Raw genomic sequence first — 12,736 nt, 5'->3', positions numbered from 1 at the left:
ATCAGAGGATGAGAAACAGGGTGGGAAAAGGTCATAAATCACTAGATTTTAAAAGTTTTTCTTAAAAACAAATATATTAATACTATAATTGCACCTAAGGGAACATAATAATACAATAAAAAAAACCATGTCATGACCCCTTTAATACATAGGTTAAACCAATAAAACAAAATTGAATGGTTAAAGGTGCATTCAGTAATTTATTTTCTTATTAAAAGAGTTTAACATTATTTACACATGAACACATGAATTGTAATTTTGCAATATTTGCAGGAAATCATGAGCACTCACATTAAAATGAAGACTCCAGTCATATCTGTAACCTTATGAAAGCTGTTTTATTCTACAGGAGAGGGTCCGCACATGGGGGCCGCCATGTTAGAATCACATGACCAGCCGAGTACTACTCGCTTAATCTCAGTAACCGTCATGTAGTTTGATACTTTCACTCATTGATTAAAGTAATCATGGATGACTGTGAATACAAAATTTCTAAAATGGCACTGAAACTATTGATTTTAAATAGTGCTGCATCCAAGCCGTTAAGCGTCAGTGTAAGTCCAAGATGGCACAAAGAAAAAAGTTACTTAGTGCACATTTAAATGTAGAAATTGTTACAAAGAGCATTGTAAAAGTGCTCAGCCCCAGTGCCGTTTTCAGATTTTGTTTGTGTGTGTGAGAGAGGGAGAGAGAATAGGTGAATGGGACATTGCTAAGGTTAAAAAAGGCACTATAAAAGTGCAGGCCATGGGGAGAATTTGGCCAAGACACCAAGGTTACACTTTTCAAGAAGTGTCCTGGGACTTTTAATAACCACAGAGAGTCAGGACCTCGGATTAACGTCTCATCTGAAAGACGGTGCCTTTTTACAGTATAGTGTCCCCGTCACTATACTGGGGTATTAGGACCCACACAGACTGCTGGGTGAGCACCCCCTGCTGGCATCCCTAATACCTCTGCCAGTTGCAACCTTAGTTTTCCCCAAGAGGCCTCCTATCCAGGTACTGACCAGGCTCAACCCTGCTTAGCTTCAGTGGGCAACCAGTTTTGAGCTATAGGGTGATATGGTTGCTATGTTCTTTCAGTTAATCACCAATAGTGATGATGACCAGCTAGTTTCCTGATGCTGTGGGGAATTTATCTGGAACAACCTCGAAAAACTGAAAAATGTTTTTTTAGATTTTATTCATGGATGTGGCCCAGCATCCACCTATTAATGTTAAAAGGTCACATCACTGAAATTCCTTTGAAACAAACACCAATGCCAGCACAGCTTTTATATACTTTGCATACAAGCCATGATAGATCAACTTATCGCATACACTGAGGAACAACCTTCTTCCACAGCTCAAAGGTCCAGTTCCGACGCTCGCAGGCCCATTGTAGGTGCTTTCGATGGTGGACAGGGATAATCGTGGGCTCTCTGACCGGTCTGCAGCTACGCATACCCATACACAGCAGGGTGCGATGCACTTTGTGTTGTGACACATTCCTCCCATAACCATCATTAACATTTTCTGCAACTTTTCTGCCTCAGTAGACCTTCTATCGGTTCAGACCAGATGGGACACCAACACCCTATTACCAGTTTGTGGTTTGTTTCTCTTCAGAGCACTATCGGTAGGTACACACTACTGATGACCAGGAGCACCCCACAAACCTTTCCTTTTCAAAGATGCTCTGACCCCTCTAGTCCCTTTCAAAATCGCTCAGCTCTTTACTCCTGCCCATTTCTCCAGCATTCAACATGCTGACTATGAGAACTGACTGTTCTTTTGCCATCTAATCTACCCAGACCTTGACATGTCACCTTGTTAGGAGATGATCAACATTATTCTCTTCACTTGTGAGTATCATAATGTTTTGGCTCAACAGTGTATATCATACTGAGTAACAATATATTAAATAAATTCAAGAACCAGAACAAAAGCTAAATATTTAATTAATCACTGATATCTCCTCTATCATAACATGACCTGCTGAAGTCAAGGAACACAAGTTTGTGATTGTTGTGCTTCTGTAGTTTAACCAATAGATGGTGATAGAGATGCACCAGTGTAACAGCTGGTGGCTCTGTTATAGTTCCAGCCTTTTGTGCTCCTGCTGGAAATAGAGTGAAATTGCCCTCCAGAATGTGTCTAAGTAGATTTTTTATGTTTTTCTTTATTAAATCACTAGACTATTTTCAATTTGGAGATTAATAAATAAAAATAAGTCTATGGGCTAATATGTTTAAATATCTCTTTTCTATGAGGTACACAATACATACACCGATCAGCCACAATGTTGTTAACACATTTACAACATTAAAACCACCTGCCTAATATTGTGTAGATCCCCCTCGTGCCACCAAAACAGTGCAAACCCGTATCTCAGAATAGCATTCTGAGATGCTATTCCTCTCACCACAATTGTACAGAGTGGTTATCTTAGTTACCGTAGACTTTGTAGACCAGTCTGACCATTCTCTGTTGACCTCTCTAATCAACAAGCCATTTCCATCTGCAGAACAGTTTTTGGCACCATTCTGAGTAAACTCTAGAGAGTATCGTGCGTGAAAATCCCAGGAGATCAGCAGTTACAGAAACACTCAAACCAGCCCATCTGGTGTAATGGTATCCAGCTGGTAGGTAGCTGTGCAATGTGTAAACCTCACTCCCCTGGCCTCATGAGGCACACAAGCGACTGACACTAGAAGCTGTAGCCGTTAGCCTCCTTGGTAACGCACCTGCCTCCCACGCCGGAGATGCCGATTCGAATCCCATTCGGAGCAGGTTGAGCAGGATCAGTTGCAGTGGTGCCGTGACCCTGATGGGAGTGAGGTTTAGGGGGTGAGTGTAGCCTTCTTGTTAGCACGCCTGCCTCCCATTGTGGTTCAAATTCCATTTGGAGGGGGTTGAGCAGGACCGGTTGCACTGGCACCAACAATCATCCATGCGATTATTTAATGTGGCAGCAGTGCAGTGCATAAAACCATGCAGATATGGGTCAGGAGCTTCAGTTAATGGTCACATCAACCATTAGAATGTGGAAAAAAATTTATCTCAGTGATTAGGACAGCCTCAGTATCATGATTGTTGGTGCCAGGCAGGCTGGTATGAGTATTTCTGTAACTGCTGATCTCCTGGGATTTTCACAGACATCAGTCTCTAGAATTTACTCAGAATGGTGCCAAAAACAAAAACATACAGTGAGCGGCAGTTCTGTGGATGGAAATGCCTTGTTGATATGAGATGTGAACGGATGGAAATGGCTTGTTGATGAGAGAGGTCAATAGAGAATGGCCAGACAGGTTTGAACTGACAAAGTCTACGGTAACTCAGAAAACCACTCTGTACAATTGTGTTGACGAGAATAACATCTCAGAATGCTATTCCGAGATGTGGGTTGGCACTGATTTGGTGGCAATATGGGGACCTACACAATATTAGGCAGGTGGTTTTAATGTTGTGGATGATTGGTGTGTGTGTATATATATTGAAGGGTGAGGGTCGAAATCCCTTGTCTCTTCAGATATATCAATACATATATATATCCTTTTATATCAATATCTATCTATATTCTGTTGCTTAACTTCTTTAATAAAATGATGAATTAACTATATGCATGATCACATAATCAATTTTATTTTTCTTATGCATAACTGAAATATACGCTGAATCATATGTGTGTTAAGAGTTAATTTTTGATTTCATGCACATTCCTTGAAGCCTCTCTCTCTGTTCTGCACGGAGGCTGACTTGAAGGTCGTCTTGGGAATAAGCTTGAGATGAGGGGGGGGGGGATGTTAAACATATGTTCCAGATGTATTCTGTGGTTGATTTTTTCCTGTCCATGACTAATTATATGATTTAAAATCCTATGTAATAGCCCTTTAACTGTTTTGGTTAAAATGACCTGATAAATGTGTGCTCTGGTTCCCTTGTGCGCAGAGAAACACTGTCGTTCGTCAGTGTTTCGTGTGTGCGTATTGACCTTCTACCCAGGTTTTGAACCCAGGGAGACACAGCAGGCAGACTCGAAGACGCCCGAGACCATCTGCGAGGTCACTTCAGATGTAAATCTCGGGCCAGGACGACAATTGCGCTGATTAATGTTGATGTGCTATAGCTATCTATATGTTGTGACTTTATACTCTGTTAGCCAATCAGGAGTTGAATAATAGAATATACGTCCTTGCAAATGGTATAATTGATGTAAAATTTTGCGTAAGGTATGATTTGGCTTTCGATCTCCTCGTGAGACTTCGTCTGGCTGTACCAATTTCACTGCAAAACTATTCTTCAGTAAATTTTGGATTCTTTGATTGAACTTCTTGACTCCTGGTTTTTCTTTCTCCTTATCTGATCCGGGTCATAACTGTTATACCCCTAACAATATACATGAATTTGATTATTAATTTTTTTATAATAATCATATTAATAACCTACCTTAAACCAGTTATGGCAGGCAAAAATGTGTCCCATTGTGATCGAGATCCAGCTTTTTTATTTTTCTTCAACATTTAATTGAAAAAAAAACAGCATTTAACAAAACTGCCATACACAGTCTTGTCATGTCATATAAATTGGTCTTGCTGTTCATTATGGAGGGGCACAGAAAAGGAATAAGACAGTGAAGAGAAATAAATAAGAAAATCTAAGAACAAAAATGTAAACAGCATACATGCACAATAAATGCCAGAACAACACATAAATCATACATACAAACAATGCAAATAAACTAATCTAAGCTCTGTTTGTTCGATTTCTGAGCATGATAGTCATAATCATAGACAATTGTTAAGTTTTGGGGAAAACCATACAATAAAAACTATGCTTTGCCACTTTTGCATGAAGCTTAATCCATTCTTATTAAATGAGTAAAATTAAAAAATAAATAGGAAATACCCCCAAAAAGTTCCAAATGATTGACAGATACCCTCCGGTCAAACACAGGCTATGTTTGGAATAGCATTTTAACATACTACTCTTACTATTTCTACAGTTACCTGTATGTATACTTTGCACGGTATGCACGTTTTCTGCATCGAAATGGAATTATCATGGAATAATAAATACCATTCCAAAGTAGTAGGCAGTATAGTGTAAACTGCACAGGATTTAGTAAGTAGTAAGATAGCTTTCCATTCCGAACATATAACATCTCTCTTTCATTGTGGCCAAATTTAAAGGAATGATCAAGCTTCCCTTGCACTCTGTTGTAAAGGTTCTCAGTTTTGGCCCCAGGTCTTCCTTGTTTCGTCCACAGCATTGAGTTCTCCATATTGAGTAACATTAGCCTTTATAAAGAGCTGCTCACTCATTCTGATCTCTCCACTCTTAGAAAATGGCAACTAATGGGACTTTTGGACAATATTTCACAACTCGTCTTTGTAGGTGGCGCTCTGCATACCGGTTGGTGGCTGGGATCCCTTGAGAGTTTTATGTGACCCCCTCCACTCTGTGCGCACATTGTCATCATCCCACAGCGTAGACGTCTCCGTGTCGCTCACCCACTCAGGATCCCCCGCATAGTGACAGGGCTGAACGAGAAGGGGGTTTGTGGAATACGCCACCAGATTCCGGTTGGGGAAGTGGGATTTGTAGTCCTCACTGTTGATGGAGGACAAACACAGCAAAATGAAAGTACACATATAGGACTATGTTGCGGTTTTTAATATCTGAAATCGTCATAATGATTACTGCCTTGAGATAAAAGCATGGTTATTTATTTTTTCAAATATATATAAATAAAAAAAACAGTCACAAAGCAATTCTTAAACCACTAAGTATTTAAAACTAAAAAAAAAATTATGAATTTTTCCACAGTTAAAATGTTTTTAATGAAAATTTTTACCGAATTCAAAGTTCAATTTATAAGATTTATCCAAATATAAATACACATTTTCTCTGTAAAATACATACATTTGATCATGCAGATTTGAGTCAATGATTGGTAAAATATAACATATTTTTAATTAGTAATTTTCATAAAATTGTAGTTAATAATTACATTTTATTTTTTGATTAAAACACCTTGTATTTTTGTAGTGATCACATCTTTTGTTTGCAAGGTTATATCATATTACATTTATTTATTTTTTTGCTTAATCTTGACTTATATAATGTTCTATATTGAAAATGATACAAATACAAATGTTTTATGATGAATAAAATGTAGTAAATAATTATTTCTATTATCCATTTTTGGAAGGACAAACACTACTTTTGAATTGTCATTGAAGTAAAGGACTGCTTGGTCATACAGCTTATTTCCATAGATATGAGGAAAAGTTTCAAATAAAAACTCAAGTTGTTTAAATTAAAATTAAAAGCTTGACATTGAAATTAATATTAAGCCCTAGCTGTCAGACTTTCATGTGTGTTCTCAACAAGTCTGTAACAAAACAAATAGATCCAACACCTTAAAGAAAAATGCAACCAGGACGTGAGACTGCATCCCTGTCCATCATGGCCGTATAGTGAGTAGTTAGATCCCACCATTTTGAAGTAAATGTTCTCCAAAGTCTGATAATCGGTGTGTAACTTTAAGAGTTTTCACTTCTGAACACATATTCTCACAATTAAATAAACTTTTTAGGGTTTTAATCTAAAATATTATGTTTTATGTATGTACAACAATTTAAATCTTTTGCTTATTTCCTTAAATGAATGGTCAATGGTCATTTTAAGCATAACCTCCTTCATAAATTAGTAATAGTTATAGCTACATGATTTGAGGTATCATTCATGCTCATAACACAAACAATATGGGTAATCCCAAACCCTATGAGTAATGGTAATAGTGATGCTTACAGCCTAAAGTAAAGAGATCACCACTTCTCTATTTAATGGCTCTTTTGGAACCAAAATCTGTTAACGAATCACTTTAGGGCTTGTGCTGCTCGACCTCAGCTCAATAAATGAATAAAATATAAATTACTTTCAGTGAAGAGGTACTTTATGCAATCAAACGCACTGAGGATAAAACGTGTGTACTTGGCAAGCTGGCAGACAGCCCTTGGCTTGTCAGACCTGGAAGGAGAGCAAAGCAGCAAATAGCGGCTAAAATAGCAACTAATTTTGCCAGAATGCGGAACGGGCAGAGCAGTTTAAATGGTTTGCCGTGAGCAGGGCAGTAGCAGCACGTCGGGTTATGCTGAGAAAGCCGTGGATCAAGTGGAAAGAATAAATAACGTATAGAGAAAGCTGCTGTGATCTCTCTCTGTGGTGATGAGGTGCTTCAGGCTGGACGTGCCAAGCAGAATGAATAAGAACCAGAGACGGAGAGGAAATGGATGGGGGGGGGGGCAATAATGGCATCGGGCCAGACTGCAGCGCACCAAAAAACACTTGCTTTGAGGAATCAAAAAGCTATTGCTACCTCAAAATCAGACTTACTTGGCTTGGGTCTCTGTGCTCTGTTCATAAAAATAAACTGACTTACAAAATTACAATAAAGAAACTACACAGAAAGAAGCCTTAAGAATAAAACACAAATCAAAGTTTTTCAACCAGTCCTCCTTTACTAAAATATGCTGTCTTTCTTTTTCTGGATGTAATATGTAAATAAATACACACTAAAAAATAAAACACATAAAACACTAACATTTCATTATAAGCTAAACGTGTGATTAACATATAATCAGAGAGGCTTCAACTCTGGGTACTTTTTGGGCAGGGTACTCAAATTTTTTCAGTGATCGGCGCATAAAAGAGATCATATTTCACTTCAAGAAATCATATTTCACTTCATAATTTACTTTAAAATCGTTCAATCTATGATATTAGTGCAATGAACTGTACAGACGCATTCCTAGGAATGGGACCTTTCAATTGATATATGATTTGTCTATTTACGTGCTTAATGACTTTCATATTCATATTAATACTTCAATACAGAAGTGATTAAGATATTTATGTAAAGTTCAGATTCTAAGCTTTCAAATGATTCCACATATGCCTGACTTATTTAATTGGAGACCTGAACATTTTAGGTGTAAACTTTATTTGGGACATATAACTTTTTGGGGTCTGCAGAGTTGAGGCTGTTAAGCTCCAGAAAGGACCCACCGTGTATCGCCTGTATCCTTGAAAATGGGTTGTTACACACCTGCTTTGTGGCATGTCAAAAACCCTACAATACATTCTTTTTTTTTTTTTTTTAAATAAATTTATTCACAGCCTCTGGAGACATGAGTGTCACTCACTTGGGGTGTTTGTCATACATGATGGGAAGAAACTCGTCAACTGGAAGCATCTTAGATAGCGGTTCAGCATTTAGCATCTTCTGAGCTCCCTGGAGACTGATGGCATAAGACAGAGTCCAGTACGAGTAATCAGCATACACCAGGTTCCTCACATTCTCCACTGCAACCTCCTCTCCAGGGTTCACTTGCTTCCTGCCCAAGTATCTGCAAAGAAAACCCCACAAGAGAGAACAAACCTGATGGCTGCGTTATAAGTCTGAGATGAGTTTTACAGTTAGACCACACCATTGCAAACAGTGTAAGCAGAGGAGATGGATCACTAGTAGAAAAATGCTTACGAGTAATTGCAATGCTTAATATGGCAGCTATAGACCTGCTCCCACCTGCCGCGAGGCCCCACCTTCAGGTACGTCACACGTGATCGTCCCCTTAGTGCCCATCGCCCGGAGCTTGGACATGTGGCTTACGCTTTCCAGCCCGTCGTGGTAGCTGGCCAGGCCATCCGACTTGGCTACGCGATTCAGTTCGCCAGTCGCCTGCCCCGTTTCAGCGGTGTCCACGTTACCGAAAACACCTCCACCTTGCGTGCAGAGATCGCAACTCTTCTACATAAGGACGCGATAGAGCCTGTCTCTCCAGCCGAGATGGAGAAGGCTTTCTATGGCCCTTACTCCATCGTACCCAAGAAAGGCAGTGTGTTGCGGCCAATTTTGGACCTGTGAGTTCTGAACCGGGCCTTCCACAAACTCCCGTTCAAGATGCTGACACAGAAAAGTATTCTGACATGTGTCCAGCATCAAGATTGGTTTGCAGTGGTAGACCTGAAGGATCCGTACTTTCATGTCTCAATATTACCCTATCACAGACCCTTTCTACGGTTCGCTTTCAACGGCCAGGCGTATTAGTAAAAGGTCCTCCCCTTTGGTCTGTCCCTGTCCCCTCGCGTTTTCACGAAAGTCACAGAGGCAGCTCTTGCCCTGTTAAGGGAAGTGGGCATTCGCATACTCGACTACCTCGATGACAGTTGCTCTGTGCACACAGGGACCTGATGCTCACGCACCTCAGTCAGTTAGGGCTTCGGATCAACTGGGAAAAGAGTCTCAATGACAGCGCGCCTCACAAGTGAGCACATGCAGTCGGTGCTGAACTGCCTGAGTTCGTTCAGACCGGGCACAGCGGTTCCACTGAAACAATTTCAGAGGTTCCTGGGGCATATGGCATCCTCAGAGGCAGTCGTGCCGCTCGGGTTGATTTATATGAGACTGCTTCAGCACTGGCCTCAGACTCGAGTCCTGAGATGGGCACGGCTCCATGGCACATACCGCATGACCCTCCCCCCTTCCTGCTGTCACCTATTCAGCCCTTGGACAGACCTATGTTTTCTACGGACAAGAGTCCCCCTACAGCAGGTGTTCAGATGGCTCCTGGTTGGGGCCCTGGCTGCGCTGGCACATCAACTGCCTAGAGTTGCTGGCTGTATTTCTTGCCCTGTGCAGATTTCTGCCGTTGAGCCCCGGCAAGCACTTGTTGATTCGCTTAGACAACACAGCGACACTAGCATATATAAATCGGCAGTGTGGCGTTCGCTCTCGTCGCATGTCACAACTCGCCCGCCATCTCCTCCTTTAGAGTCAGCAGTGGCTGAGGATGCCACTCATATCCCAGGCAACCTAAACACAACAGCGGATGCGCTGTCACGTCATGTAATGCTCAGCGGAAAGTGGAGACTCCACCCTCAGGTGGTCCAGCTGATTTGGGCTCGGTTCGGCAGAGCACAGGTAGATCTGTTCGCCTCCCGAGTTTCCACCCACTGCCCGCTCAGTTACTCTCTGACAGAAGCCCCACTCGGCACAGACGCGCTGGCACACAGCTGGCACCGGGGGCAGCGCAAATACGCATTTCCAGACTGACTTGCCTGCGCTGGAATAGGTGCTCCACAGGTTATGATTATTCCAATATCTCCTGTGATGTATTTTCCGCGGTACGGTCCCCCTGTCGTCGGACCCGCGTCTCCCTTGGGCAGAGCCCCCTTTGCACCCCCCGGTCGATGTGTTTGTAGAGCTCCTCCCTGTCGAGGCAGGACCAACCACTGTACCAACCACTTCCATGTGTGGCTGGTAAGCCCATGTGATGTATTTGCCACATGCTAACCTATCCCGTTGGGCAGGATGTGGTCTCTGCGGGGTCTTTTCCTTGAAAGAATAGGATTGGAAAAGAACACCTTCCCCGATGCGTGTTATAGCGTTATAACCAGCCAAATCTAACACTCTATGGAGAGAAAACATAGAGAGAGAAAAGACTAGTTTTCTCTCCCAGGCTAGTTACATCGCTTCTCTCCCTCAGGGATGTGGGTATCTCTATGACGTCTCTTGGGGCATTGGGGAAGGTTACATGAAGTCTAACGCACCTGCTATTTTCTCACGCAGCAGCTTGCTTGCACCTGCATCAGCAGTCCATGTAACACGTTCAGTGGTGTGGCATTTTTAGATAGAGTCCCCTAGTGTCACTACATCGACACAACGTTGAGTGAGTGACAGAAGAGGAACGTCTCGGTTACTGTCGTAACCTCCGTTCCCTGATGGAGGGAATGAGACGTTGTGTCCCTCTTACCACAACACTGTACTAAGCCGCTGAAAGGGCTGGGACCTTACTCTCGGGTCCTCAGCTCAAAACCTGTCTGAACAGATGCACGCATCCCTCCTTTTATACCTGTATGTCCAGGGGAGGGGCATGCAAATTCTGTTTGCCAATTCTCATTGGCCTTTTCTCAAAGATAAGAGGTAACCGAGGCTCTCAAGAGAGACCCCTAGTGTCACTACATCAACACTTTTCCGTCCAGCCTAATTTCAAATAAAGCAGCAGCATTTATGATACCATTTGTCTTTGGTTTTATTGGTGATTTGAAATATGTTATTGAAATGTAAGCTAAAACAACATAGCAATCAGAATTTCCAAATTCAAGTATATAAGACCTGTTTGACCTGTTTTTGCCCTGACATAAAAAGCTGAAGCTATCAATTCAGTTCAGCAAACAATCTAGTCCAATTCTCAGGGCAATTCTCCTGCTCAGGCCTATAAACCATCATTGACATAATATTGTGGTTAATGAAGAAATATAAGTAATTTAGATGACAACGCCAAACAGGAAGGTATAGATCATCCAAAAATGATAATTACCTCATCATTACTTCCTTTCTGCCATGGAACACAAATCAATTTGTTTTGATGGAGGTATGAGGTGAATATATCCATACAATACAAATCAGTGGTTTCCAAACTTTTGAGCTCCAAAAAGAACATAATGGCAACATAAAAGTAATTCATATGACTCCAGTGGTTTAATGCATGTCTTCTGATGCGATGCAATTGATCTTTGGTGAGAAACACACCCCAGATAAAATGTAACTCCTTTTAGCTCTTGCCAGTCTCTATCACTTTTTATAGTTCCATTAAACTTTCTAAAGGTGGATGCATGCAGAGAGCCAATGTACAGCATGTGTACATGGGCAGCACTTGGAAGTGTAATGGAGCTCCAATTAATGATCATGTCTAGGAGACTGCAATGGCAAGATTTACAGTGAAAAATGTGTTGCGTTGTGGTCTGTTTCTCACCCAAAACCAATTCTGCATTCATTTGGCTGAGCTAACATACTACATGTGGCCATAATACGTACCGGTTATCATCTGTTATTGTATTTTATAGACTTTTGTAGACTTAATCTAAAGTCACATGACATGGTCTTGGAAAATGTCTCAACGTGAACAGACTTACATTGGTTAACAATGTAAACCAGCTCAGCAACTCTCCACTACAGTTTGTTTATACTGACTGATTTCAAACTAGGTCCCTTTAAAGACAAGTCAGTCCACTTAGCCACTATCTTGGGAACCCTCCTGGCAAGCTATTTTCTATGGATATAAGCAGCATAAATGTACATATCCTATCGGCTTGAATGGGGAAAGACAGAAATCTCCAAATTTTTGGTCAAGACTAAGATCAAAGAACATGACAACAATGGTATCATAAATTGTGCTTCTTTAGCACAGATCACTCTGAAAAAAGGCCATTTTTCTGGCTGGTCAGGCTTATGTGCATGCACCTTCTTGAGTTGACTGACAGGTGATATCTGTCTCTAAAAGGTGATCTGTAAGGGGAAACTTCCTTTTTTGCATCTGCCATATTGAGTGTACCAATTTTTCCCATTACATTTTTCTCTGTCTCAACTGAGTGAAGAAATCAACTGGAAATTGTTTTTGCCGTCAGAGTAAGTAGAGCTCTGGGTCACACCAACCGATGATGTGGACCAATGGCAGTAAAAAGTTGTTTGACAGCTGATATAAAGTTTCCCTGAAAGTTCACACTGGCAAGCTGCTTAAAACCACTGCCACTTATAAAAACAGCCAGATTTTTTTAGAAATCCTAACCCCTGCTCTATCTTCAATTTCACTTGAAGTGGGGCCTTAAGGAGGACAAAGCCATAGATACTTCAGATTGTGGTCTCCTCTTGATGCAATAACAACAGTGTGATTGACAAACGTCACTCA

General features: G+C 41.1%; 1 protein-coding gene across 1 annotated transcript in view; it reads right to left on the bottom strand.

The window, feature by feature from the left end:
- Positions 1 to 4,471: 4,471 nt before the first annotated feature.
- The window catches only part of LOC127636915 (probable inactive glycosyltransferase 25 family member 3), a 36,240-nt gene continuing 27,975 nt past the window's right edge, over positions 4,472 to 12,736 (bottom strand). The window contains exons 11-12 of the mRNA XM_052117716.1: positions 8,192 to 8,395; positions 4,472 to 5,594 (exon numbers count right to left, since the gene is read on the bottom strand). Of these exons, the coding sequence (XP_051973676.1) occupies positions 5,360 to 5,594; positions 8,192 to 8,395 (439 nt within the window). The 3' untranslated portion in view covers positions 4,472 to 5,359. The remainder of the gene's footprint in view (positions 5,595 to 8,191; positions 8,396 to 12,736) is intronic.

This window comes from Xyrauchen texanus, chromosome 44 (assembly GCF_025860055.1).
Source record: "Xyrauchen texanus isolate HMW12.3.18 chromosome 44, RBS_HiC_50CHRs, whole genome shotgun sequence".
NCBI lineage: Eukaryota > Metazoa > Chordata > Actinopteri > Cypriniformes > Catostomidae > Xyrauchen > Xyrauchen texanus.
The sequence above is the reverse complement of the archived record's forward strand: the minus strand, read 5'-3'. Positions and strand labels throughout refer to the sequence as shown.